This window comes from Rhinolophus sinicus, linkage group LG15 (assembly GCF_036562045.2).
Source record: "Rhinolophus sinicus isolate RSC01 linkage group LG15, ASM3656204v1, whole genome shotgun sequence".
Classification (NCBI taxonomy): Eukaryota; Metazoa; Chordata; class Mammalia; order Chiroptera; family Rhinolophidae; genus Rhinolophus; species Rhinolophus sinicus.
In genome coordinates, this window is record NC_133764.1 from 36,483,923 (window position 1) to 36,510,011 (window position 26,089).

Here is a 26,089-nt window from a genome sequence, read left to right on the forward strand (position 1 = left end):
GTTGCAGCTCTGCTTGGGCTTGTAGAAAGAAAATGGTCAGCAGTAGCAGGATTGGTTTTCTTAGTATTGGGGGTGTGAGGGCCTTGGAGCCTATGCGTAAAATAAGCCTGAGGAGCCGCCAGCGTTGTGATTAAAAGTTTTGGGGCTTCAATGCTAGAAGGAAAGGAGGATTTTTGCAACCTGGAACCTTTATATGTAAAGTTGCCGGAAGCTGGAGCCTCCTGGGGAATGTCGCCCTTTCTGGAATACAGTGATTCCCACAGTAAATCCCCTGGGAATGACATGCCTTTATGAGAGGAAGACCAGCAAGGAGGGCAGGGGGCAGAATTGGCAAGTTTATTCATGTCTTTTATGCTCAGCTTCTCCTTTCTCAGTCCCACAAGAAGCTGTGTCATTTATACTTGCTCCTTGACTGATGTGCTTTACTGTATTTCATTCAGTTACTTGAATTTCAAGTCTGAATTTCAAAAGTTTTCATAGAACAATTTCTGTTCCTGTTGGGGAGCCCTCAGAAATCAGAACACAAAATCCAGCCCTCAGAGTAACTCAGTGTAGTTCTTTTGGAGGGGGTCCCCCAGTCCTCGGTGGCTAGCAGAGGCCCACTGGGGGATAGAAAGACCGTGAGGCCTCCTGGCATCTCCAAGGACTAGAAACAGCCCCCAGCCCCTTTCCTTAGTCCTGGCCCTGACTTCTTTTCCTGCAGGAGCTGGCAGCAGACTGCCTTCCAGGTAACGGCCTTCACCTCAAACCCCTCTTGACTCTCCCTCTATTCTGGAACCTTTTTGGCACATTTAAGTTTCATTTCAATTGATGTTTTACAGTATTTTTGTATTCTAAACCCTAATATTGAATATTTCTGCCTCAAGTATGTGAAGTTTCTAGCAATAAGTTATGTCACCAGAGGTGACATTTGTTTTGTAAGCAAATAGATCGATGTCATAACCATCTTTTCCACTAGATGGTACTCCTTCCTACTTTGGCTCTTTAAGATCTGCTTTTAATTTTTTACTACAGCAGTTCTCAGAACATTTTGCTTCCTTTACACAATTAAAAATTAGGATCCCAAAGAGCTTTTCTTCATTTTGGTTTTATGTGTTGATATTTATTTTTTTAGAAGTTAAAACCAGGAAAAAATTTAAATATTTTAAACTTACAAACCAATTCTATATCAACATAAATAACATTTTTATGAAAAATCACTATTTCCGAAACCAAAAGAGTTATACAAAGAAGGCATCGTTTGTCAATTTACAAGTTTCCTTAATGCCTAATGTCTAGCTTAATAGACAGCCAGCATCTCATAACTGCTGTATTCAATCTGTTGCAATATGTTGTTTTGGTTGAAGTATTTGAAGAAACGCTGTCTTCACAAAGATAGGTTGCCAGAAAGAGAAGTATTTTAATAGCCCTTCAGGTAATTGTGGATAATCTCTGATAACTTCATCAAAACTCAGCAAGTGCTCGTTTTCCAAAGGTTAGTTGCAACGTGGACTTATTAATGAACTTTTGTACTCTGCTTCATTAAAATCCCGGGCCTCTCTTGCACTTCGAGTGGTTTTTACCCATTATGTGATCTTACGTCATCGGATGCTAGTGGGTTGGAAAGCATTGGTTCCCTGTGTATGCAGATCTCCTCAATGCTGACACATTTTGTTCTGTAATATCCAGAAATAATCATATTTCTTGGTGTCATGACTGATCTCCTCAGACAAGCCATTAAGGATTGGGAAGCTGCCATGCGCACATTGGGGGTACACACTTTCCCAGATTCTCGTTATTGCTGGAGAGCTTGGATTTTATCATTGTCGATCAGTACTATCAGAGTGTTCCTTACAGTGACAGCGTTCGTTTTTGGAAAATTTCTGCCAAACACCCAAGTCCAAATAACTATAGTTTGTACGTCAGTCATTCCTTCAAGTAAAAATGGGGTCCTGTGAAGAAAGCAGCTAGTGCAGAGTGGAGCTCAAATAACCACACAAATGCTTTTCCTTGAGATAACCAAGTGTATGCATCTCTCTCATGTCATCATACAAAATGCCAAAAAAAAATTGTACTCAAGGATCAAGTGAAATTGGCTTTTTTTTTTTTTTGAGAGGACGACTGCTGCTAAAATTCAGTGCCGCTGCCTTGATTTATTCTAAAGGGCCAAGAAGTTGACCCACCATTGCTCCTGTAAATGTCAACACAGTGAAAAAGGCAAATAATGTTTTAGTGTTAGGAAAATAATGGTGACCTTGCAGACTCCCAGGGGTCCACAAATTCACTTTGAGAACCACTGTTCTTCAAAAACTAAAATCTTGGGTGGGTGATATTAAAAAACTGGTAACTGCTTTCATTGCTGTGTAAGTACCTGTTAAGCTGTTAACCTTAGGGGGCCATGAGCTTTGTTGGGGGCCGGAGAGCATCCAGAGTAAGACAAAGCAGCCCAGGCAGTAGGAGCAGTTAAAAGACCTGGGTTTGAGTTCCAGCTGTCCTTGGGGAAAGTCCCTGAACCTCAGTGTTTCTCATCTGGAAAATAGGCCTAATAAAACATACCTCATTTGTTTTATGAGGATTAACTAAGCAAAATGTAAATACCTAGCTTAATAGTGTCTGGCATGTGTGTTTTCAGTAGTTAGGTGCAAGGACCAGTACCTCCTCTGCTCACTTCCCAGGCTTGTCACACATGTCGTTGGGCCTGTTTTGGAATATTGAATTCCTCATTTAAACTGGAGTGTGCTCAGAGGAGAGAAATCTTAAAGGTGAGGGGACTTCCCACCACGTCACGTGAGAAACAGTTAAGGAGCTAGGGGAGAGAAGACTGAGGAAGAGCTGGGAGCTATGTCTGCTGTTCGAAGGTCTAGTAAGGCAAGGGAGGTGGCAGCTAGATGAAGCGACACAGCGTTACACAGAAGAAGTGTGCCTTCATCTGACGAACTTTCTGTCATCTCCGGCCCAAAGTGGGTCGAGCTGCTTCGGTCCGCAGGAAGCTCCCTGTTCTTGGACCTTTCACATGAATTTTAGGAAACCATTTGTCAAGAATGTCCTAAAAGACGTTTGTGGGTTGGACTTGGACTAAACCCCCAGGGGTTTCCTGGGAAGAGACTTAGGCCTTATGGATGAGCAAAGTTGAGTATTCTCTAACTTCACTATCTGTTGACTTTAGGTGTGTAGAATACAAAGACTAAGAATTGTCCTAATTTTTCTCTCTCTGAAGTTTCGGGTTACCAGTGAGTCCAGAGTCCCATATTTGGGAGTTTGCGTAAGAAATGATGACTCCAGACCCACCTCTGGGGAGCCTTTGGTCCTGACCCATCCGCTGGGGTGCCTCTGGGGGTGCGGCGACTGCCCTGAACTAGAGAAAAGGAGGCTGGAGGAGGTGGCCGAGCATTCCACAGGAAACACTGCTTCGGCTCCTCTGTTCCGTCGTATCTGTTTCTCTAACTTCAATTTTCCGGTCTTACCCATTCGGTAAGCAGCCCGACTCAGACGTTCTGATTGCTTAACAGAAGGTGGCACTGCTACCCTGGAAAAAGTCAGGTCGAGAAGTGGCAGTCCTCAGTCCAGCTCCTCACTGCAGGGACAGGGCGCCTGGTGGCTTAAGTGTTTCCTACATGTGTTTACGCTTGGCACATGAGCTTCCCTTTTCACCGCTTTCCTTTGTCCATGTTTTACCTCGATTGCCCTGGACCATTTTCCCTTGTTTATTTTTTTTCCCACTCCCACAATTCCTGTGGATGAAGGTATTTCCACTAACTGTCCCTGACACACCCTTCCTTTGAAACCAAACATGACATTGATGAGCTGGCGGCAAGAGAAAGCTGGAGCAGCCTGTCGCCAGCGAATGGGACTGGCTTCGCTGGGGTGGGACGCCGGCCTCCCTGTGGTGCTGTGGTCCCAGCTTTGACCCAGGGAACGAATCCTCCTGGCCCAAGGAGCAAACATCTGGCAAAACAAAACAGTGTCTCTGGGTCAAGGAGGTGGTGTTGGGTGGGGAAGAAATTATCCTGGCATTTTTTTTAAAGGCGTGTATAACCCCAGTTAAAAGAAAACATTTTAAAAATTCTTCGGGCCCAGAAGGAGTGCAGAGACATGGAGACGTGACTTGGAGCCAGCCTGGTGGACCTGGAGTCAGGGGGCCTGGACCTCAGGCACACAACTTACACTTCACTCACTTGTCTGTGAAGTCGGGGCTGTGGTCCACCATTTACCAGGTGACCATGACGGCGGGATGCGATGTACGGTGGATGTGCTTTTCACAATCCGACCTCAAGTGTCTTCTGTGAGTTTGAGACTGTGTGGGGCCCCATGTCATTTTTATCAGATTTAGGAAACTTCTAAACTGCAGTTAGCATTGCCAAGCCTTTTCAGCCAAGGTGAATCTGATTATATGCCCTCATCCTGTGTGTCAGAAGTTGCCACATCTCTCGGTCCAGGGCACCTCGGGGATTTTTCACAGATCTCCTAGGCCAAAAGAAACACCTAACAATTCTGTTTCTTAAATAATTGGCTCCAACAATCAGCATTACTGTCCTCACAATTTAGTGGCCACTTGAAAAAATAATACGTACATCTGTGCGGTATCTGACAGATGATGTAGTGCTGTTTCCCTTGAAATTTTTATATATCACAGGCACCTTTGTGAGTTGCGGCAGCATCCTGGGTGCCTTGATGGGCATTTTGGGAGTCCCAGAGGACGGGGTTCCCAGAGGCCTGGCCAGCGGAGTGAACGGACCATACATGCACACACGAACTTCCCTGAAGAAGGTCAAGTGTCTCGGTTGCCATGTGTTGTTAATAATTGACTCGGAATCTCAATCAAGGATTTGTATTGGGCAGAAATGACTCGGTAATTCCCTCACTTCCTGTCCTCTGCAGCCCCTTCCCCCTAACCCAAGATCATTATTGGTCTTTTAAAGTATCAAAGATCTGGAGACTGAAAACTGCCCAAGGAGCTTATTTCCCAGGAATTTGCTGTTGATTACTGCTTTGAAGAAGAACTTTTAGGAGCCCATCAGCAATCGCACGTGGGCAACACTTCAGGTTGAAATTTTTAAATCTCTTTATTGACCATGTCCTGAAAGGGGCTCCAGACGTGTGCCAGCTTCTGCAGGATCGTGCAAAGCACAATGTTTGCCTGTTGGGGCATCAGGTGTGCTTGCTCTACCTCCAGGACTCTGAAATCAGAAGGGAGGTGCTGAGGCTTTTCATACACAAGCGGCTTAGGGTTCTGTTCATCCTGCAGCACAGGTTGTGTGGTTGTGCATAGGAGCCATGAGTCCCTTTCCAGCCAATGAAAACGGGTTGTTGTGTGACTTTGCTTGGTGAGCTTCTGGAGAACCCTCACTTGGCGGACTATTCTACTGAGAATTATTTTTCAGGATGGGACAGCAGAGGTTACCTGTTAGAGCTTAAACTTGGACTTTTCCTTAGAGGTCTGGAACGTGGAAAGCGTTATATGGCACTGTTTTTCTGGTAGTTACCCTATCAGGGTTTGGTTTGGTTTTGTATCGTGCATATTTTATTGTCAAATTATCGTAATACCAAGACTGAATATTTTGCAAAAGAAAAAAAAAATCACCTGATGCCACTATTCTAACAGTGCAGCAGCCATTTTCATTCTTCTCTTTATGTTTGCCTGTTATAACGGTGTGTATATTTTGTGTCCAGATTAGTTTCCATCTGTATTACGAACATCTTCACTGCTACTACAGTGTGGGTGATTATAACAGCATGACACAAATGAAAGATTAAAAACTAAACACTTAAGAATTATACAGTATGTGAGTTTTAATAAAAAACTGCTATAAGAAAAAAATATTTTTTAGTTTCTAAATACCTCCAAATGGGGAATGGTAAAGAAAAGGTTGAGCTCCACCAACTTTTGTTCTAGTAGTGATAACAGACATTACCAACACACTTTTTCACATCAATTCCCTCATTCTGCATATTTTCAGCTAGCTAGAATAAAATTCAGATTTAGTACATTATAGTAGCGAACTAAGGATATATTTTTGTAGTTGTTATTGAATAAAGTGCTGTGTAGGCAGTTTCTTTCCAGTGAGATTCTCTTCTAGACAGGAAACATGACCCTTTACATGGGTCAGAAGAAATAACTCACTGTTTAAAGCTTGAGTTCCCCTGGGAAGTCCACATGATTGCTCACCCAGTGAGGGAGGAGGGCTTAGTAGGGGGTCAGGATTTGGTAGCATTTCTTCTGTAAGCCCCCAGGAAGTCTCTAAGCTAAGGACAGGGTGGCGGCACCCACTGTTTATATGATTAAGTCTTCAGGACCAGCCCTTCCGTTCAAGTCAACTCAGACATTACTCACTGGGGCCATGGGCTCTTGAGTTGTTTCCCCTGATCGTCATAGTTAAAAAGTAATAAATTTGGCCATCTTCCCCTTGAGTCGAGGGTTTAACGCCTGCTTTGCTCTATGTGACCTGCTAAGGAGTCATTCCTGAAGAGACATTTTTCCTCCTTGGTCTTTAATGTTGACTTCCCTGGTGGTTGAACCAAGGGCTTCACAGAAACCATTAGTTTCCAGCCTCCTAATCTAGAGGGAGGAGGTGAAAAGTTGGAAAGTGTTATCATTGGGTGTTTGAGTCAGACAGACTCAGGTTTGAATTCCAGCACGTGATTTCTGGGCATGAAGCTGCTTCATTGTACTTTGCCTCAGTTTTTTCAACTATAAAATGGAAATAATAATGTCTGCCTCATGGGGTTATTGTGAGACTTGACTAATATATGTTACCTTCTAGTGAGTTCTGTGTTTTTAGGGCACGGGAGAGAGAATGTATGCTTGGTCCCTCTATCTTGGTTTTATCCTACCTGCCCCATGTTCGGCCTCCCATACCTCATGGTCCTTTAAATGCTGATTAGAAAAAAAATTGCAGCGTGACTCACCTAGGACCAGAGAAAGAAATGACCCTTTGACCATTGCTGGTTTGGGAGCCACCAGCTCTTAACTTCTCACTGGAAGTTGTCGTACAGACTTTGAATTGTTGAGAATGCCCAAGCATGCTTAACATTTGGCATTTCCTTTCTCTCACCATAATGAATGGCCAAGTGGCCTTCTTTAGGCCTCATCTTTAACAAGGCTAGGATTGCCCTTTGCAGAAGTGGGAGACATGGAATTTCCGTGCTGGGGAGAACCCACCCAGCCCAGGCTAGGGTCTACAGGCCTGGTGATCTGATCTGAGCAGCAGACAGAAGTACAGAGAAGGGGCCAGCTGTGCAAGCAGTTCTTTTGTTGTCCAGACTGAGAGAAATCCAAGCTAGGTCCTTTGTCTTACCGCCTTCCATAGAAGGCCTGGCTACATCTGAGGCTGAGCACTGTGCTAGGAACGTTGTAATTGCTGGAAGTTGTGATCTCATGCAAAGGAGAACAAGAACCATTATTCTCCTGAACCCCCTCTTGGCTGCACCGCAATGCCAGCAGACCCTTCTTGACTGCACTTGCTCCCAGTCAGTTGAAGCTCAGACTCCCAGAAGCCCCACCCTGCTGCACGGTTCTGTGGCCAAGGAGCCGCTGTGTGCCCATTCCGCCCACCCGGCAGCCCGGCAAGCCCCAACATACTTCCCTGCAGGCCCAGATGCCGCAGATTACTGATTGAGGTGTGGCTGGGCCCCTCCTTCCCCAGTTGGGATTTATCTTTTTGAAATTGTGTGATGCAGAGAGCCAACTGCCTGTCCTTAGGGATCCAGCATTTCCCATCTTCCTTCTGTGTTTTTCAGGGGTTCTTTTGTTTGTTTTGTTTTGGAGTGTTTTTAAATGCTTGTATTTAATATCAGTGCTTTCTAATACAAAATATGGAATGCAGTATAATTAATTACCTCAATCGCAAACTAATTGGAGAATTTATTTAGGGAGTATTCATAGTATTCTATAGGCTGTGTGATCTGGTAATGGGACACGAATTTAAAGTTACATGATGAAGTTCTTTCTGTTGTAACAGTGTATCTGTAGAGATCATGTCCATCTCCAAAGGTTGAGGCCCAGTGTGAATCTGCCGCTGGGGCCAGTAGCCCTGGACTTGCCTACTCTGCCATCTTGACTGGAAGTCCTGTTCCGTGTTTTAATCCACGTTTCTTGAAATGCAGTTGTGCAATCTCTGGCATCAATGGGATTTTGCTCACTTGTAGTCCCAACATTGGAGTTCGGGAAGTTTTTCGTAAGCGGTGTCTTAAAGATACTGGCATTCCTTCTGCCCCGTACATAATTAATTCCTCTTCCTGTCAGAGTGTAGGTGATGACCAGTTTGCTTTTCCATAATCCTAGCTTTCTGTTATCTTGGTTCTGTCTGTCCCAATGTTTATCTGGCACCTCAGCTTGGCACCTGACCTCTCAGGCAGGATATACTTTTGTAATTCGGTGGCCGTGTTGAGTATGTGTCTCAAAGGCTTCACTCTGCTGTCCTCAGCCTCACAAAGCTGCCTCCCTTGTCCTTGGCTGCCTCCCCAGATAATAACTTGAAGCATAGAGACACTGTTTTTGTGGAAAACCTTTAAGAACCTTGCTCCACCACGGAGAGCTGAACTCAGATCCTTGATGTGAGGTGACCTTTGTACCCAGACGCCGCCCACCCTGACACCCTCCCCCACGGGTGGGGAGAGGAATGGAATGGCCCTCTCTGAACATCTTTTACCACTTTCAGGAAGCTCAAAATCTTTAAGTATCTAGAATGGAATCTGAGATTCCACTTGGAAGGTCAGATAACAAAGTGTCCCCTACGGAGAAGCTCCTGGCCAGAGCTTTGCGTTTCCACTAAAGTCTGGTTGGTTCCCTGTGACAGCATCAGCGCCATGCTGAGCAATTTCGGCTTTGTCGTGGCTGGGTTTTTTCAGATAGAGAAAGAGCACTGTTTCTTCCCTGTCTCCCTGCCTTTTCTCAGGTCTACAAAGCCAGTCCTAGAGCCGGCTTAATTTGTCTTGGCAAACGCCTGTTTAACTCCTTCCTGTAGAAACCTTCTCTGCTTGGGAGCTGAGCCTTCCCGTCAGGACGCTGGAGTGCAGGCGAGTCTGCCACATCCAAGGTGGCCCCACCAACTTCCGCCCATTTTTCGATAAATTGAGTGTTTCCATCCCCAGGCAGGCAGCGTGCCATGGCAGTGGCCCATCCCGACCAACAGGATACAACTGAAGGAAGTGTGCTGGCGACGGGCTTTCTCTGCAGCTCTCCTGTGTATGTGGGAAAACAGCCCATGTGGGCATCTGTGCCATAGGGAGCTGGCCCCACACAGCACTGGGTTCAGTGACTCCCTCTGAGCCTTGGGATGACTGACAGCTCTCAGGCCATGCCCCCAACCATGTCTGTCAAACCACAATAATTTTATTCTGGAGCTGGGAGGTATTTTGATAAAAGTTCCAGAATTGCTGCTTTCTTGGCAACATGAAGTGACTCACATTTGCGGCTCAGAAAACCTTTTGACTTTCATTCTGATGCTTTCAAGAGGGCTCCCCAGACACACCAGTCACTTCAGAAGCAGCAGTATTGTGTGTTCACAGTACTGGGGTGTTGTGAGAATTAGGTGAGCTCTTTCATTGAAGTGCTTCCACATGCCCACAGTAATTCCTAGACTGAGTTTTGTTCCTAGTATATCCCCAGCATTTGGCCATTGTCTGGTCCATAATAAATGCTCAGTAAATGATTTGTGGAGTAAATAAATAAAGTATCCAGTACTTTTTGTCTTAGGATTAGGAGCAGCAAACTAGATTTCAGGTGTTTTTAATTCAGGAGTGGTGCCCCCCTCTTCTTTCTCCTGCCTGCGCCACATCAGCCTTTTATTGCAGGTCCAACCCCTTTATTAGTTCCTCTTCTGCTGCCTCCCTTTTTGACATGGAGTCCACACATTGAAACTAACTGTGGACTTGAAGGTTTGGAGTCTGGGGTCAAAGCACTGCAGCTGAATGTGGCTGTGAAACCCTCAGCTGGACTAAAGAAAACCTGACTGGTTAGAAAGTGGGGGGTCGGAGGGAGAGAGAGAGTGTGTGTGTTTTCAGTGTTTGTTGCAGGTGCTGAGGACATAGTGGTAAATAAGACTGTTAGTGAGAGCACAGGGTGGGGCAGACGTCTTCATCGGCCAGTGGGGTGGGGTAAAGGAAGGTGTCCTTGAGCTGAGTTCTGAAGTCTGAATGGGGCTTACTAGGCACAAGTGGGGAGGTGGGTGTTCAGGGAGCGGGCGTTGCCAGGGGTGCAGAAGAGAAGGCTGAAATGGCAGGGCTTCCCCAAGGTGTGGGGCTGCAGCAAGGATTCTTTTTTTTTTTTTTAAGATTTTATTGGGGAAGGGGAACAGGATTTTTATTGGGGAACAGTGTGCACGTCCAGGACTTTTTCTCCAAGTCAACTTGTTGTCCTTTCAGTCTTAGTTGTGGAGGGTTCTGTTCAGCTTCAAGTTGTTGTTCTTTCAGTCTTAGTTGTGGAGGGCGCAGCTCAGCTCAAGGTGCCGTGTTCAATCTTAGTTGCAGGGGGCACAGCCCACCATCCCTTGCGGGAGTTGAACTGGCAACCTTGTGGTTGAGAGGACGCGCTCCAACCAACTGAGCCATCCAGGAGGCAGCTCAGCTCAAGGTGCCGTGTTCAATTTTAGTTGCAGGGGGCGCTGCCCACCATCCCTTGCGGGAGTCGAGGAATTGAACTGGCAACCTTGTGGTTGAGAGCCCACGCTCCAACCAACAACTGAGCCATCCGGGAGGCAGCTCAGCTCAAGGTGCCGTGTTCAATCTTAGTTGCAGGGGGCAGAGCCCACCATCCCTCCCTCGCGGGACTCGAGGGATTGAACTGGCAACCTTGTGGTTGAGAGCCCACTGGCCCATGTGGGAATCGAACCGGCAGCCTTCGGAGTTAGGAGCATGGAGCTCTAACCGCCTGAGCCACCGGGCCAGCCCCAAGGATTCATTTTTAAGTCAGTACTCTGCTCATTAAGTGAGATATGAGTAGGACTCTACTCGGACAGGCCCACATGTGAGAACGTAAGATTTGGAAGGTTTTGTTTTACTGACCTCCCTCTCCACCTGCCACCTACTTTTAAGATGCTGGATTACATCATTCAACAGAAAACATACAGTCTAGCATTCTTCCCCTGGCAGAGGGGGTGAGGCTGCCCTTTGCCCTCTGTGCAGAGTGCTTTCTCTATGCCTACCATGTTTCCCCAAAAATAAGACCTAACTGGACAATCAGCTCTTTTGGAGCAAAAATTAATATAAGACCAGGTCTTTATATTATGTTATATAAGACCCGGTCTTATGTTGTGTCCAGTATTATATTATATTGTATTGTATTATACCGGGTCTTATAGTAAAATAAGACCGGGTCTTATATTAATTTTTGTTCCAAAAGACGCATTAGAGCTGATTGTCCGGCTAGTTCTTATTTTCGGGGAAACACGGTAATGCTCCCAAAGCTGGAGAGAAAAAGTGATGTTTAGATTTGGCAGAATCCAGCTTCCAGAGGCTGCGTTGCTTTGTCTCAAGTTGCACCATGGATCTTTGAGCGTGCTTTGTGGGGCAGGTTCCAGGAAGGACTGGCGAAGCATTGTCGACTGTAAATAAACTTCTGTTCTCTCTACCAGGACCTGGTACTTCTCTGCTGAGTAAATCCAGCTCAGATGGCAGCTTATCCCACTTTGTGGAGCCATGTTGTTTTCACTTCCTTCCTCTGCTTCAGTCGTAATTTTGTTGGTGGTTGGACTTTTGTATTCTCTGCAGGAGGAACTACCTTCCAGGTTCTGTAATTCCTGAACACGAGGCCCCTGCCCTGGCTGTTGCATCCTTACAAGTCTGAGACACAGTTGATTAAGAACCAGAATTTGACAGGTTCAGATCGCTGTTCTCCAGGGACGTCCCCTGCCTGCTGCAGGCTGCCTTGTGGCCTGGTTGGTGGGGCTTTAGTCTCAGGTGAAGCTGGGGGAAGCTGAAGGGGTGCAGACAGTCAGAAGGGAAGGTCTTGCCTCAGAGTTTGGTTTCTTTGACCAGCTCAGTGCTCTCTCTCCTCCCTTTCCCATCTCCTCACTTGGCTTCTTAGAAAGCTGTGGATTTTGTTCAGTTTTTCCTGAACTAGAGAGCTGAAGCGGTTTATCTGGTCTTTTCTCCTAGGAGCTGCTAGGTGAGATGCTTCGTTTTCACCTTCCTAAAGAACCGGGTGAAAACCCCTCTGCCTGCCATGTCGGAGGGTGTGGGCTCCATGCCTCCTGGCTGACGCAGACAACTGTCTGGAAAATAGATCTCCAGGCTGAGTTCATGGCTTTGGCCAACTGAACATATCCACCTGGCGGCCAGAGGGATGGATTCCTACAAGTCAAGACAGGTGTCCCAGTGCATTCCGAAACACTGCTTTGGAGGAAAGGGAAGAAAAGGAACAGTGGTTTCTTGTTGCTCTGCTGGTATCCTAACCGCCTCTTCCTGCCTCTTTAAGGGCACAGTGAGACGCTCTCCCTATTGCCGGTTTTGTAAAACCGGTTTCTTGAGCTCCTGGCAGTTTAATACCGTGAACCTCCCGGCTGTCTCCTTAGCGCTATCATTTTAAACATTTTATCAGATGTTTTTTCTGACCCCGTGGCTGGCTTCCAAGATAACTATCATGGCTGCTTGGCTCTTTTTCGTACTGAATTCCTGGTACGTGACTAGGACATGGCTGGGAGGAGGCTGTCTCTCTAGGTCTTCGTCTGGAGTATGGACACCCCCACCTCACCCCCAAAGGACTGTCCCCCTGAGGCTGCTTTCATTGGATGAAACTTGCCTCAGTGGACAGTTGAGCATAAGTGGTTCTGAAAAACATCTTTGGGGTGTTTGACACCTGCCCTCTGGGCGTCGCCAGGCACCCCGACTCTCCTTCCTTGCTGGCTTCCTGCGGCACCGCTTCAAGTCCTGGACCCAATTCCATTTGGAGCACACAGGATGTGGGGCCTCATTCAGCCCTTTTTCTTCTCATGCTCAGGGCAGGGTGTGGGCTTCAGCTGCTTTAGGATCCAGGAGAACTTGGGGTGTTGGCATTTTTCTTCAGGACCACCTTGGTCCAGTGACACATGCCCAGGAGCTCACCCCCAGCTTGTTCATGTCAGGGCAGAAGTATATTCAAACACATACCAAGGTGTGGCCACCAGGAGGCACAGGTGCCCACAGCCTGATTCCCCGGGGCCTTAGAAGCCCCACAGGTGTCTGTCTGTGACACAAACGGGAAATCTGAACAAGCACAGATTCCCAGGTCTTCTCTAGGAGACCTTTGTGCAGAATTGTGTGCCCGCTCATCTGTGGAGGCTCCTTTGTACGTTTGGCCCAGGGGATTCTCTTAAGGCGGTAGAATCTCGCGCTTGGAGTTGGGTCCATGTCTGGTGGTCGGCACGTTGCTTAGAGGGACTGGGGAGCTGGGTTCCACTGCTGAGAAGTTGGGGTGTTGGGGATGTCGGGCTTGGGGTTGAGTAGGAGTCCGCAGCTCCACGGGGCTCAGGGCGCACTCTGGGCACACGCAGCACGTGCGTGTGTTCACGCGTGTGTTGTGAGGGTGAAACAGCAAAGACTAGACTGCTTGGCAGATTGAAACCAACCACCAAGTTTATGTTTTTATTTTTGGGTTTTTTTTTTAATGTGTAGAATGATTAATTTGGGGGGGAGGGGATCAGGAGTAAAGCCAAAAAAGGAAAGACTAAAACCAAGGGGAAAGGTAAAACTTTTCTGCTTGTGATTTTGCCCTATCATCTCTTTTCTTCCAGAGACATGACTAAACAACCTCTGCTAAGCCAGGCAAGGATGTTATGAAAGACAGGGATTCCCCCTGCCCCTGCCCCCATTGCCAGGGACCGAAAAGCTACAAGCAGCCCCATGGGGGCTCAGGGCCTTTTACCTTACCCAGGGAGGCCCGGGAGTAAACAAGTCCCCTTTGAAGAGACCTTGCTTGTTTGGTGACTAACTTCCTGTGTCTCTGGAGTATACCCGTAGAATTCCAACAATTCCAGCCTGGATATCTTGCCTCGGCTCTGCATTTAGGGCCAGGAGAGGGGCTGACACAGTGCAGGGCGACCAGCCAGCTGGCCTGGGAAAGGAGGTAGGATGTACCCAACTGATGTTTTCCCACAATTAGCAACCAGAAAGCTGGCCCCTGGGGGGGAATTTCAGGGCCTTTGATGGTGCCACATTTTGTTACTGTCACGTTCTTTAACATTGGTTCCTCCAGAGTCACTGCTACAAAGGAATTGTTGTGGGCCCCTGGGGACTGGCACTGTCTGTGGAGCAGCTGATTGATGACCAACCTGAATTTGGCATGGCACTCCTCCAGGCCGCCTCCTGACCCTTCTCTACCCCGGCTCAGGCCGGCCTCCTCTTTGCCCACCTGATTGGCAGGGGTGGGTGGTAGAGGAGCCGCGTTGCTAAGCAGCCTGGCCTGGACATCATGCCTGTCCAGGTTGAATGAATAGCTGCAGTGTTCAGCAGAATTGAGGGGGTTTTGGCCTGTCCCAGAATCCAGAGGGACTTTTTGAGGGAAGGGGGGGCTAAGATCTCCTACTCTGGTCTTAGCTTGGAGCCATCACGTGGGAGGGGGTTAGGTGTCCTTCCTGCGCCTTCCTTTCTGACATGTTTCTTCATGTGAATAGAGAACAGAGCCCTACAACCGTTTCTGTGTGCAGGTCGTGTTCCAGAGTTGTTACTGTCTTTTCTTCTCCCTCACCCACCAAAGCAAAAGGAAGTGAGATCCAACAACTTCCTGGGAGCGCAGCTTCTGCCACTTAGATCATTACTGTTTTGTGGCCCTCAAGTCCCCCCGATCTAACTGTGATCGAGGGATTGGGTTTCCCCAGAAATGGGGAGAGACAGATATTCTTGCTGATGTACCATTGGGAAGCGGGGAACGGCCTCCCTCACTGGGTCGGGCTCGTGACGGAGCTAGAACCAGGGCGGGGGGGGTCTTCTCCAGGTTAGTTTGGTTTAGATGAGGCATTTACTCTAAGCAGTGAAATACAGAGCAAGTCCAGAAAAATGTCTGATAAGAAACCTTTGCTCTTAGGTTTCTGCACACGGCTAGAGCGAAGGACGCGTGGAAGTGTGTGTTGTGGGGCAGTAGTCTGCATTAAGCATCAGAGAAAGCTTTTCTTTGGAGAATATAAAGCCAACGTAAAGAGAGCTGGAGGGTGAGCCAGGGAGAGCAGCTGCCTGCATGCCGGAGCCTTTCTGGGGCCTGGTTCGGTCACTTTTATCAAAGGCTGGCTACGTGCCTGCTCCTGGGTTCCCTTGTGATAAAGTCTCCCCTTTTTGCTTAAACTAAAAGAAAAACCTCTTGGGAGTAGGTAGTCTTTGTGTTTTAGTCATGGTATCTCACGTTATAAAATAACCACCTCTTGCTTCCTTAGTACCAGCTGGGGTGGCCATGTTCTGAGGTGGCTGGCTAGGGGTGAGCCGCGGGCAGGATCCAGGTATGCAGGTGACGGATGGCCGGCGTTTGCTCGCCTCAGCCTTGGTGGGTATTGGCCCTGCTGGAGGCCATGGAGGAGAGACTGAAGTGGGTGACTGGAGCGTCCTGGCTGTTCTGATAAGGGAAGAAGGGGTTCAGGGGTCCCAGAAGGCCCCGAAGCATTGGCTCACTCCCAGGGTTCCCTGCGGTGCCTTCACTTTTTTCCCTTCCTTGAGTATCCTCACTGGTCTCTGTGGAAAGTGACTTTGGATCGGAAATGCCATGCTTACCTCCTTGTATTTTTGGTTCTGTTTTACAGGATAACCCAGAAGTGGAAAAGCGGGATCCACAGGAATTAGTTGGTAAGTACAGGAACGCCGTGAGGGCACATTCTGAGCCTTGGCCTAAGCGAACTGGCTTCCGGCCACGCGGGGCCTGCTGGGCGTGGGGCTTCTCTCTGCTTCGGCCAAGGCAGCTGTTCTGGCTGGAGCTTTGTCTCTCCTGCTCTCTCTTCTCAGGGCCTCTGGCACTTCCTGAGATGGCTGGGTAAGACACCCAGGGAACAATTCTTCTTTGAAAATCATATCCATGGTGTGTTTCGTTGGGCTTTGGTCCGCTGCCAGTGCTGTCAGGAGGGATTCCAGGCCTCTCCACTGGGAGCTCATTCCCCTTATGCCCAGGGCGCGTCCTCTGCCCTCGGACCACCTCCTTCCCTGTCTGGTGGCACATTCATGCGCCCCAGGAGCAAGCGTGTGGCCTCTGCTGACACTTGTTCTGTCCCCGAAGGAGAACACGCCTCAACAGTCGTGGAATCTGGGACCCTTGGTGACTTGGGAGGGCAGGGCGGGTACGTTTCTGGAAAATGGCACACATGTCATCTCAGTCCTGTGTTAACTCCAGCCTCGTACCCCTTCTCCAAGTGCCTCAACTCCCTCAGTGGACTTTGTGGGTGTGGACTTGGTCATTGCTCTCTCAAAGCCGGGCCAAACCTCACAGAGGACTTTGTTACTGCTCTCTCAAAGCCTGGCCAAACCTCCCTTTCTGGGGTGACGGTGACAGTCTCACCCTGCCTGCTTAATCTTTATAAAGCGGGGTTCTTGCTCCCCAGGTCCACAGGCGGCCTGCAGGGCCTGCTTCTGCGCCTTCTTACCAGTTCCAGCCCTGGGGATCCCAGGACTCAGGCTAGACATGCTGCTTCCTGCAGCCCTCCACCTGTCCTTTTTCGGGACAGAATCCTTTCCCTGGGGGTGGGAGATGGGGACCCATTCTGGTTTTCCTAACTGAAAAAAACTGTTTGTCTTCTGAGGAAGGATGGGGCAGGGACACTCCGAGTAGCACAGACCCTCAGTAGGATGCTGCCTTTATTCCTGAATTTTCTGAGGAATGGATGGAGTGTGTGTCTTTCAAATCCCATAAAAGCTGGAATTTTCCTAAAACCATAGAGTTTGCTCTTTAGAACATGGTACTATGGGGGTGTACCAGTTGGCTTTCTGGGCAGAGGAAGCAGGGCACGCCCTTGCCAGGAAGCTCGTGGCCTCCTCAAGTGGGTGACCCAAAGGACGGGTGTGGACTGGAGCTTCAGCCCCCTCTCCCCTCCCCCACCTCACCCATCCCTGCTGTTTACTACCAGGAAACGGGGCGGGGCGGGGGGGGGAGTGGGCCGTGGGCCATAGAGCCTGGGGCCACAGTGCCCTCTGCTGCTGCCAGCAGTGCTTGTGCTGGGCAGGCGGTGGAATGAGTGTATGTGGCCATCAGCCATCTCCCCCACAACCTCTTCTTCAACCAGCTTTCACTTTTTCTCTCCAGGCCACTCGAAAATAGCTTCATTGAGATTATAACTTACACAGAGTAAGATTGGCCAGTTTAAAGTGTGCCGTTTGATGAGTTTTGACAGATGTGTAGAGTCGGATTAACTCCCACAACAACCATAATGTAGAACGTTTCCTTCACTCCCAAAATGTTCGCGGACTCCTCCCCTTGAACAGTTTCCTCCCGCAGCCTCAGGCAAGCAGTGCTCTTTCTTCACTGTAGTTTTGCCCTTTTTAGAATTTCATATAAATCAAGATTTCTCAACCTCGGCACTACTGACATTTTGGGCTGGATAATTCTTTGTTGTGGGGGCCTGGCTTGTGCATTGTACAGTGTTTTAGCAGTATCGTCGGTCTGTGCCCACTAGATGCCAAGAGCACTGCCCTCCCCCACCAGATGTGACAATGAAAAATGTTTCCAGACATTGCCAAATATTCCCTGTGGAGGGGGGGGCCAAAATCGCTCCCAGTTGAGGACCATTCCTACAAATGGAATCATTTTTGTTTTTGAGATCCGCCCATGTTGTTGAGCATATCTATAGTTTTCTTTCTTTTTATTGCTAAATATTATTTTATTGTAGGATTGCACCACAGTGTCTAATCCGTTCACCTGCAGAGGTCACAGGTAGATCTTTAAGCCTTACCGTTTTCATGACTGTTACCATTTCTCACTGAGAAGCTAATAGCTTAGCTGAACAGAGTGGCTTTCACTCATGGTGCCGCCGTCGTCAGCCCTTCTGCCTGAACTCAGCTCCTTTGTCCGTCCTCTGGATGTAGGACTGACTCTCAGGTTGCTCCCCTGGTGTGGGAAGCACTGTCGTATGTGTGAACAGCCCCGGGTTTAATGGAACAAATGAAAGCAGGCGGCTGACCCATTGGTCTTTCCAGCACTGTAGCTGCTGGACAGAGCTGAGCGCACATGACCTGTCCATCCCCTCCAAGTGCCCCCCGGTGCCCCCTGGGCGTGCCAGGAGCAGTGGCACCAGGTGGTGATCCAGTTGGGTGTTGCATGTCTCTAGGGAGCCAGAGACACTCCAATGCCTCCTGCTCACAGCCCCACGGCACCCCCAGGCGTTCCTTCATTGCCCGCCCGCTATACTGGAGCCCAGCTGACTAACTGTCCTGCTCAGATTGCTCCCTGGCAGCTATGGATTTCGCCCCTGCTGTCTGACTTGGGCATGCACAGGGTGAAGCACGCCGATGGCAGGCCTCCCAGTTCCTACTATGGCTGCCTTCCTAGAACACCCCAGCAGACCCAGGAGCAGCCACAGACATGGGCTGCCCCCTGTGCCTGGGCACAGCTCTCAGTGTATTTCCTGGGAATGCTTTGAGATTCTGCTCACAGAGCCACATGTTGGGTCTGGTGTCTTCTACTTTAGATTCATTCTGGGACTTGGGAAAAAGAACCACGGAAAGGTTGCTCCTGAAATCAGTGGAATACATACACTCTTATCTGGTTTCCTGAATGTATCCCTTCATTTGCCAGTTACTCCCTAGGAATTCTCTTGTTCCTAACCTAGGAACTCAGGAGGGGGTCTCCCTACCCTGCCATACTGTGTACCATGTGACCCTGAGTGTGGTGGGTTGTTATGGCAACACTGTCACACCCTGTTTTTCCAAAAGGCTTTCTTTCCTGGCAAATGCCAAAGGGCGTTCTTTGTTTCTGTGTCACATGCTGACATATGCTCTCCACCCTAGGGAAGCGCTCAGCCTTCCCCGCTCTGTGACCAAAGCTTGCCCAGGCCCCGCATGCTTTTGTTGCTGATGCTCATGGCATCGGAGGACCAGCTCGCCCACCTAATTCCACTGCCAGCTGGCCTCTGCAGCCTGCTTCAGCCTCAGGCTTAGAACTCCTGCTTCTAAGGAAGGAGGAAGGAGGAAATCAGAATGAGAGTTGAACTGCAGCCAGATCTGGGTGTCACTCTTGCTTCAGGAGTCGAGAGACAGAGGAAGGTGCTGGGCACAGAGAAGCACGTCGTCCCCTGGTAGCAACTGCTCCTGGGCTGCACTGGTGTCTCAGGTCCACAGAGGCCGTGTCACCCAGTCTCGGTCCTCTGGTCCTCACCCAAATGGCAGGTCTAGTGCTCTCTGTTCTTGGGGTGCATCCGGTGAGGCTCCACGGACCACAGTGAGAATCGGCCCAGGTGGCCGTGTTCTGGGACTCTGCCCTGGGCTCGGGCCCAGCCTCAGTGCTGGCAGTGTGTGCAGCCTTGTTCGGCAACAGCTGAGACTGGCAAAGCTGGGAGCTGTACCCTCAGCCCTGCTCAGCACCATTCTTTACAGTAACAGTGGAAATCAAAGCACCTTATCTGATAAGAAAACATTAACCCAGCCTTGGGAAAGGAGAAGGGGGAGGCTGTGCTGGGTCATCCCCAGGCAGCCCTGCCAGCACTTGGGACTAAGAAAAGCCTCGCCCGGGGCTGGCACACAGTGGGTCCCCAGGAAGGAGTTGCCGGGTGTTGTTGGTGCTGGCTCGTTCATTCTTCCTGCCCCACCCCGCTCTGCCTGCTATTTGCTCATTATATGGTCCTTTTCATGAGAAAATGTTTTAAAGAGCACAGACAGACTCTTACAACAAACAGTCCATTGTCTGAGTGATCCAGAGCAGGACTCTGCAGTCGCCAGGGTGACCAGAGGCCACAGGGAAGGGAGTGGGGAGAAGGAGAAAAACTTGGGTGGGCAGTGGTAGGTCTCCAAGGGAATTGTCCCTTGGGAGTTGTGGTTCTTCACATCAGAATCAGGCCTTTTGTTCCCAAGAATGAGGTGGACCAAAAGAGGGTTGATTGGTTTATTTTTAAATGACCCTAAGCTAATCACCAACAGGTAATTTTTTTAAATGACATTGATGCCCAAGGCAGTTTTCAGGGCATTGAATCCCAAAGCCCAGGGAGCCCTGAACCCCGCTTCTCCTATGTAGGATAACCCGAGATGTGAAGGATGGCGCCAAGCAACTCTGAGTTCCAGAATCCTGGGAGGGTGTGTGAGGGGCATAGCCAGTGGAGGGTGAGCCAGTGTGCATCTCTCTTCCTGCCCTGGGTTCAGCGACTTCACACTGGGAGCTTGAAATTGGCCGTGGCAGGAGAATTCACACCATGGAAGCTGGCAGAAGCTACCAATTGTGGCTGTTCCCTTCCCACCTTCCACCCCCAGCGGTTACACATTTACTGGCACACCCTGGACATACCCTTTCCTTAAGAGTTAACTGCTGTCACATGGTAGCACGCATTCTTTACACTTATACCCTCTGCCTGAGCTTCTCTCCCCCAAGTTGGTGCATGCTGGCTCCTAGTCATGTGATTTCAACTCAGACGACACCACCCTCTGAGAGAGCCTGCTCTGAACACTATTTCATAGCCTTTATCCCTCCCTGAAAACATTTTATGTGCTTTTCTTTTTTCCATTGTCCGTATGTATCCCCCATCCTAACCCCCACCCCCCAACAGAATTTTTCTCTCTGTTCTCTCAACAGCCTCCTTTTCTGAAAGAGTCCGGAACATGTCACCTGATGAAATCAAGATCCCACCTGAACCCCCTGGCAGATGTTCGAATCACTTACAAGTAAGCACAGAGCTTGGTTTCTGAGACCCGTATACATGAGGTGGCCTGGGTCAGGTGTCTGGTTTGGTGTGGCTTTAAGAGGCTTCTGTAAAAGAAACAGCCAAGGTGGGAAGGAGCCTGCAGTGCAGGGTGCCTCCCTCAGCCTGCTGTCCGGAGTTGGCTCTGTACCCACTGTCCCCTGGTACTGCTCTAGCTAGGGCACCCCAGCTTGCCCTCAGTGAGGGCCTAAGCCTAGGCAGAGAAGATGACATACCTTTTCTGTGCACCCCGCTGAGCCAGTGGGCTCATCTCAGCAGGGACTTTGCTAAGAAGCTGGAGGACCATCAGAATGTCACATAAATTATAGAAATGCAAAAACACAAGCATTGTTATGCATCAGTTGCTATCCTCCGCTTCCAAAACTTCCAGTTCACTAGCTTCTTGTCTGATACAACTTCAGACAGACCTGACCTGAGGTATTGAAGTCCCAAGGAAATGGAGTATTTAGTGCAGTTACTCCCATGGGAGCAGGACCTCGGGACAGCTGGGGTTTACACCTCCTTTTTAGCCTCTGTGATTGTTTCTGGTCCCTCTGCGGGTCCCCTGTGAGTGGACACCCAAGCCTGCCCAGTAGTGGCATCCAGTCTACCTGTTCTTTGATCCTGTAGGTTCTACTCGAGCCTCTGGCTGTGCTGCCGGCCCATGGCACCACCCTAACGGGTGGGTGACGAATGGGACCTGGGGCTGTGGAATGCAGCAGGTGGGGCTGCGGTGGCAGGAAGATGCTCTTTTCTGGGAGTCTCCTCCCTTTGCTGAGTCGTCACCCCCCTGCCCACCACTCCCGAGCATAGTGTAATCTTCACACCAGGCAACAAGTCACAGCATGTAAGGCCAGTCTGGCAAGCTGCCAAGCATAGACAACCAGCCAGCCTAGCCTTCTAGTTAAGGGCATTTCTCCTCTTTCAGAGCCTCCTGATGGTAGAAAACATGACACAACAAACATTTTAGTCCTCCTGAGAGGGGGGAACCCATCTGATGGCCCAGGAGACAGAAAAGTCATCTGTAAGATACGGGTCCGCTTCTGTATGCTCAGGCTTCCGTATCAGGCCTCCCTCCATCACCTGTGAGGTGACATTGAGGTTTGTCCCTCTTGGCTTCTCTCTTCCCTAGTAAATGTATTACAAACCTCTCTCTGCCATTCAGTGCTTCCTCTGGCCAGTCTCGGCAGAAAGATTGGCCTGACAAAGGGGGTCGATGGCCTCTCCTGATGATCCCGGAGGGCGTCACACAGGACTTGCAGCCCAGCCCACCTCCTCTCGCAGGTGAAGAGCGCCCCAGGTGTTTTCCTTCTGGAGAGTCTGTGTGTTTAAGTGCCAACATGGGGGGAGGCTGCAGAGGGACCTTGCTCTGGGCCAGTGTCAGCTTCCTGGGCCGGAAGTGGCTCTGCCCTGAGACTTGGGTATCTGGGTAGCACTGATGCCATCCGTTGGCAGGCATCGTCTCTGCGGGCCTTGGGACACCTGTGACACGGGCCTGGATCCTCGCCGGGTGCTTCTTCTCTGTCCTGTCAAAAGCCAGAGCAGAGACCGGGGAGAGGGGGCTTGATGAGAGCTGAGCTCTTTTTTTTTTTTTTTAAAGCCTACAGCACCCGGTATTCCCAGGTGGTCTCCCATCCAAGTACTAGCCAGGCCCGACCCTGCTTAGCTTCTGAGATCAGACGAGATCGGGCGCGTTCAGGGTAGTATGGCCGTAGACGAGAGCTGAGCTCTTGACCCCTGAGGGTGCCTCTTGGTAAAGTGGCGGGACCAGCCATCCGTGGCCTCCCTACAGAGGACACTAGGAAATACGTGAGACCAAGTCCAAACAACTCGACTCCTTCCTCCTAAAGGACATGGCCTCCAGGTCCCCTGCTGAGGACTTAACCCGAGTTAAAATGTAAAGCCAGCCTTCAGCCCCGCCTAGCCCCGCCAGTGCCCGAAACCCCCCTTTGGATGATTCAGGAGCTGATGAACCAGGTGCGGATTCGTCCATCGTCTTCTCCGTGGCTTCCTTGCCTTAATCTTTAATCTTTTTACTACTCACTTGACTAGCCATCCAGGGGCAATCAGGAGAAAGCAAACAAAAGCAGGCTGGTCTCGGTTTATCTCACTTGTGTTCAGCACTGGTCAAAGGCTGGTGGCCAAAGTCTGTGGCTAGAGCAGGGCTTTGCGTGGCTCTGGGGCTCTCCTGTGTTCACACGTCCACACAGCACATGTGACCACAGCCTGGGATTGTGAGGGGTGGGGTAGGGTCGTAAACGTCCTTCTTTTTCTCTTCCATAGGACAAGATCCAGAAGCTTTATGAGCGGAAGATAAAGGAAGGAATGGATATGAACTACATTATCCAAAGAAAGAAAGAATTTCGGAACCCCAGGTGAGTTTCCCACGAGCCTACAGGGTCAGTTGAGTCATTGATGTTGGACTGGGCATCGGGATGGCCCATGGAGGTGACAAGGAGAAGCCCAGCTAAGATTTCACCTGAGCCCAAAGAGGCATCATCCAAACTGCGTTATCCCCGCTGGAGGTTTACCATTTACGATCCAGGCTGAACACATAAACCAGTATGTGGGGTGGAAACCAAGAGACCGGAACTAGAATGGGGGAGGCCTGGCTGGGTCCTCGTCCCGGCTCTGCTCCTAAAGCACAGGACCCCCTCATCTGTACAACAAGAGGGGTGGAATAGACCATTATTGTGGATTCTCCTTTCACCTCTAAAAAGTAATTGATCTGTATGCAGGTCAATGGAACAGAGCTGTGTCTGGGTCTTACTCTATCCAGGGCCTGAGAAAGTGACACACCTGGGAAAGAGTCTGGTGTGGTGACATCAAGGACCTGCCCTGGCCTTCGTGTGGGCCTGAGTGTGGTAGCCCCAACCCAGCCACAAACTGAAGATCAGATGTCCAGATCAGACCCAAAAAACAGCCCTCACCTCAGCACCACACTCGTTCTGGCCCCTGGTTAGCCGTCCTTCTCTCTGCGAGAGCGAAGGTCCAGAGGTGACTGAATGTCAGGCCCGTGGGCATCTCCCCTCCCGTCAGGAAGCTTAGAACAGTCACCTGGGTTTCATGTTTCGTCTGAGCCCAAGAGCTGGATGGTTTTGATCTGATAATCTGGGATGAGGGCCTGCTCAGTGCCGGTATTCTTCTTTTAGCATCTATGAGAAGCTGATCCAGTTCTGTGCAATTGATGAGCTCGGCACCAACTACCCAAAGGTATGTCCTGCACATGGAGGCTGAGGGCGGACACCCAGGGCCCCGTGCTCACTCTGCTGGCTTCAGGCAGAGCCACCAGAAGGTCCATGTGGCAGCAGTGCTGGCTGAAGAGCGCAGTCCCATGTCTCTTGTCTGAGCCTGTTGCTGTGAAATAGTCCAGCAAAGAGACTGCAGCGACACACCGGCCCCTGGGCCCCTGGTTGGTTAGGGCCTGAGTGTTAGGGCTGTGCAGTAGGCCAGCCTGTGAGCAGACACATCACTGCTCTCATATTCCTAGAGACAAATTGGCCACCCTCTCGGCTGGAGACCAGAAATAACAGCTGAGCCCCTGTGACTTTGAATGCAGGGGCACCCCAGGCCAGGAAGATCCATGGAAAGATGGGGGTGGGAGGGGCGCAGACTTGGGTTTCTAAGTCTTTTGTCATCCGATAGCCCTCACTGGCTGCAGCTGTAACCTTTTCTTTTTCAGGATATGTTTGACCCCCATGGTTGGTCTGAAGACTCCTACTATGAGGCATTAGGTAGGTAGCCGTCCATCTGTCCATCTGTCTATGCAGTCAGTCGGTCATCAGGCAGTGTGTATTTCAGGGCCTCCTCTATGTGAGACCGTGTCCGAGGAGCTGGAATGCAGTTTTGAATGAGACAGACCCCATCCCTGACTTTGGAGGTTACAATACAGCAAAGGAGACAGGGGCTGGAGGCGGAATGCCAGCAGTGAGCGTGGTGATGAGCAGGGTGCATGCAGGGCCACCTAACGAGCCAGGGCAGTGGGGTGACCTCGCTGAGGAAACACGTCCACGCAGAGGTTTGAAGGTGCAGAGAAGCCAGCCCAGCAGATTAGACAGAGGCCCAGGCAGGGGGCGGAATGTTCTGAGGTCAGCGAGAGGACAGTTTCTCAAGGAGCCCAATAGGGAGAACGGGGAGGAATGTCAAAGGGTCTGAGCCCTCAGGTGACAGGTCTCAAACCAGCCCCTGGACCAGATCTGACCTGTAGACGTGTTTTGTTTTGCCCATACAAGTCTTGTCTTGCTTTAATTTGAATTAGTTGCCAAAAGTCTACCTAAAAATCCATAATGCCAGCTTCTCGTGGTCAGTGGGAAGATAGTCCACCCTGGGTCCCAGCACCTGCATGGGGCAGCAGTCGTCCGCTGCACAGGAGCAGCTGACCCCCCAGACAGGAGGTGCACAGCCCCCCACCCCTGAGCCTTCAAAGCTGAGGCCACGCCAGCCTGCAGCGGCCTCAGAGCCTGGGACAAGAACGCAGGGGGTGCAGCGAGCACTGGACTAGGGTCTGACGGCCTCAAGTGGGAGCTGCTCCAGGACGGCTTTTATAATAGCTTCTCTTGTCTTTGTAGCGAAAGCCCAGAAGATTGAAATGGACAAACTGGAAAAGGCCAAAAAGGAGCGAACCAAAGTAAGTGATGGACAGATGTCCTGGGTGAAAAGGGCAGGTGTTTGGAGTGCATGGTCCTCTGGCTGAGCCCACAGGGCGCCCGGGCTGCCCTCCCCGCCTCTGCCCCACCCAGCTCATGCCTGGTGGCACTCTGAGCAGCTTTAGGCATACCTTGTGGACAGAACAGGCCTTACTGGATTTCCAGGCTCTGTAACTCAGCTAGAAATCGTTTTCCCCTTGCTTCCGTTTGGTTTCTTGGGGTCTGTGGTTTGCTGCCTTGTACTCTCCCTGCCCTGCTCCTTACAGCTCTAGAACCCTGGTGGCTTTCTGTTAGGGGTCATCTGTGTCCTCCCTGACCTGAATGGAGGCAGGGATTTCCTGGGTGCACTCTGGTCTGTGCCTTTCCGGGCCTCCAGAGCTCACCTTGGTGGCCTGCCTCAGGGCTTCCACGTAACCCCTCATTTTAGGACCTTGAGCACCGCTTCTTCCCAAGCAGTATGGGTCCTTCAGGGAACAGAAATTTGGCTATGAGACTAAATGTCCTCGGGACACTTAATGACCAGAGTCTCAGAGAAAAAGCTCGAGACAGAAATTCCTCCCACCTTTGGTTTGGCCTGACCCTCTTGCAGCAGCTGCGGCCTCCAGTACGCTGCCCCCACCCCACCCCACCCCTGCAGCCCTGTGGGAGCTGGTGCTGGGGGATGATCAGGTTTTCTCATTCTTAACCCTTGACTGAATTTCC

At 50.0% G+C, this 26,089-nt stretch overlaps 1 protein-coding gene and 1 non-coding gene across 2 annotated transcripts in view; one reads left to right on the forward strand and one right to left on the reverse strand.

Annotated features, from left to right (window-relative positions):
• Window positions 1-26,089, forward strand: part of SAP30BP (SAP30 binding protein) — a 32,251-nt gene that overhangs the window by 4,980 nt on the left and 1,182 nt on the right. The window contains exons 4-9 of the mRNA XM_019745529.2: window positions 15,678-15,720; window positions 20,636-20,724; window positions 23,025-23,116; window positions 23,894-23,954; window positions 24,424-24,475; window positions 25,310-25,368. Of these exons, the coding sequence (XP_019601088.1) occupies window positions 15,678-15,720; window positions 20,636-20,724; window positions 23,025-23,116; window positions 23,894-23,954; window positions 24,424-24,475; window positions 25,310-25,368 (396 nt within the window). The remainder of the gene's footprint in view (window positions 1-15,677; window positions 15,721-20,635; window positions 20,725-23,024; window positions 23,117-23,893; window positions 23,955-24,423; window positions 24,476-25,309; window positions 25,369-26,089) is intronic.
• On the reverse strand, window positions 22,340-22,458 carry LOC141569021 (5S ribosomal RNA). Its single transcript, XR_012492420.1, has one exon. It is a non-coding gene; the product is annotated as a 5S ribosomal RNA (ribosomal RNA).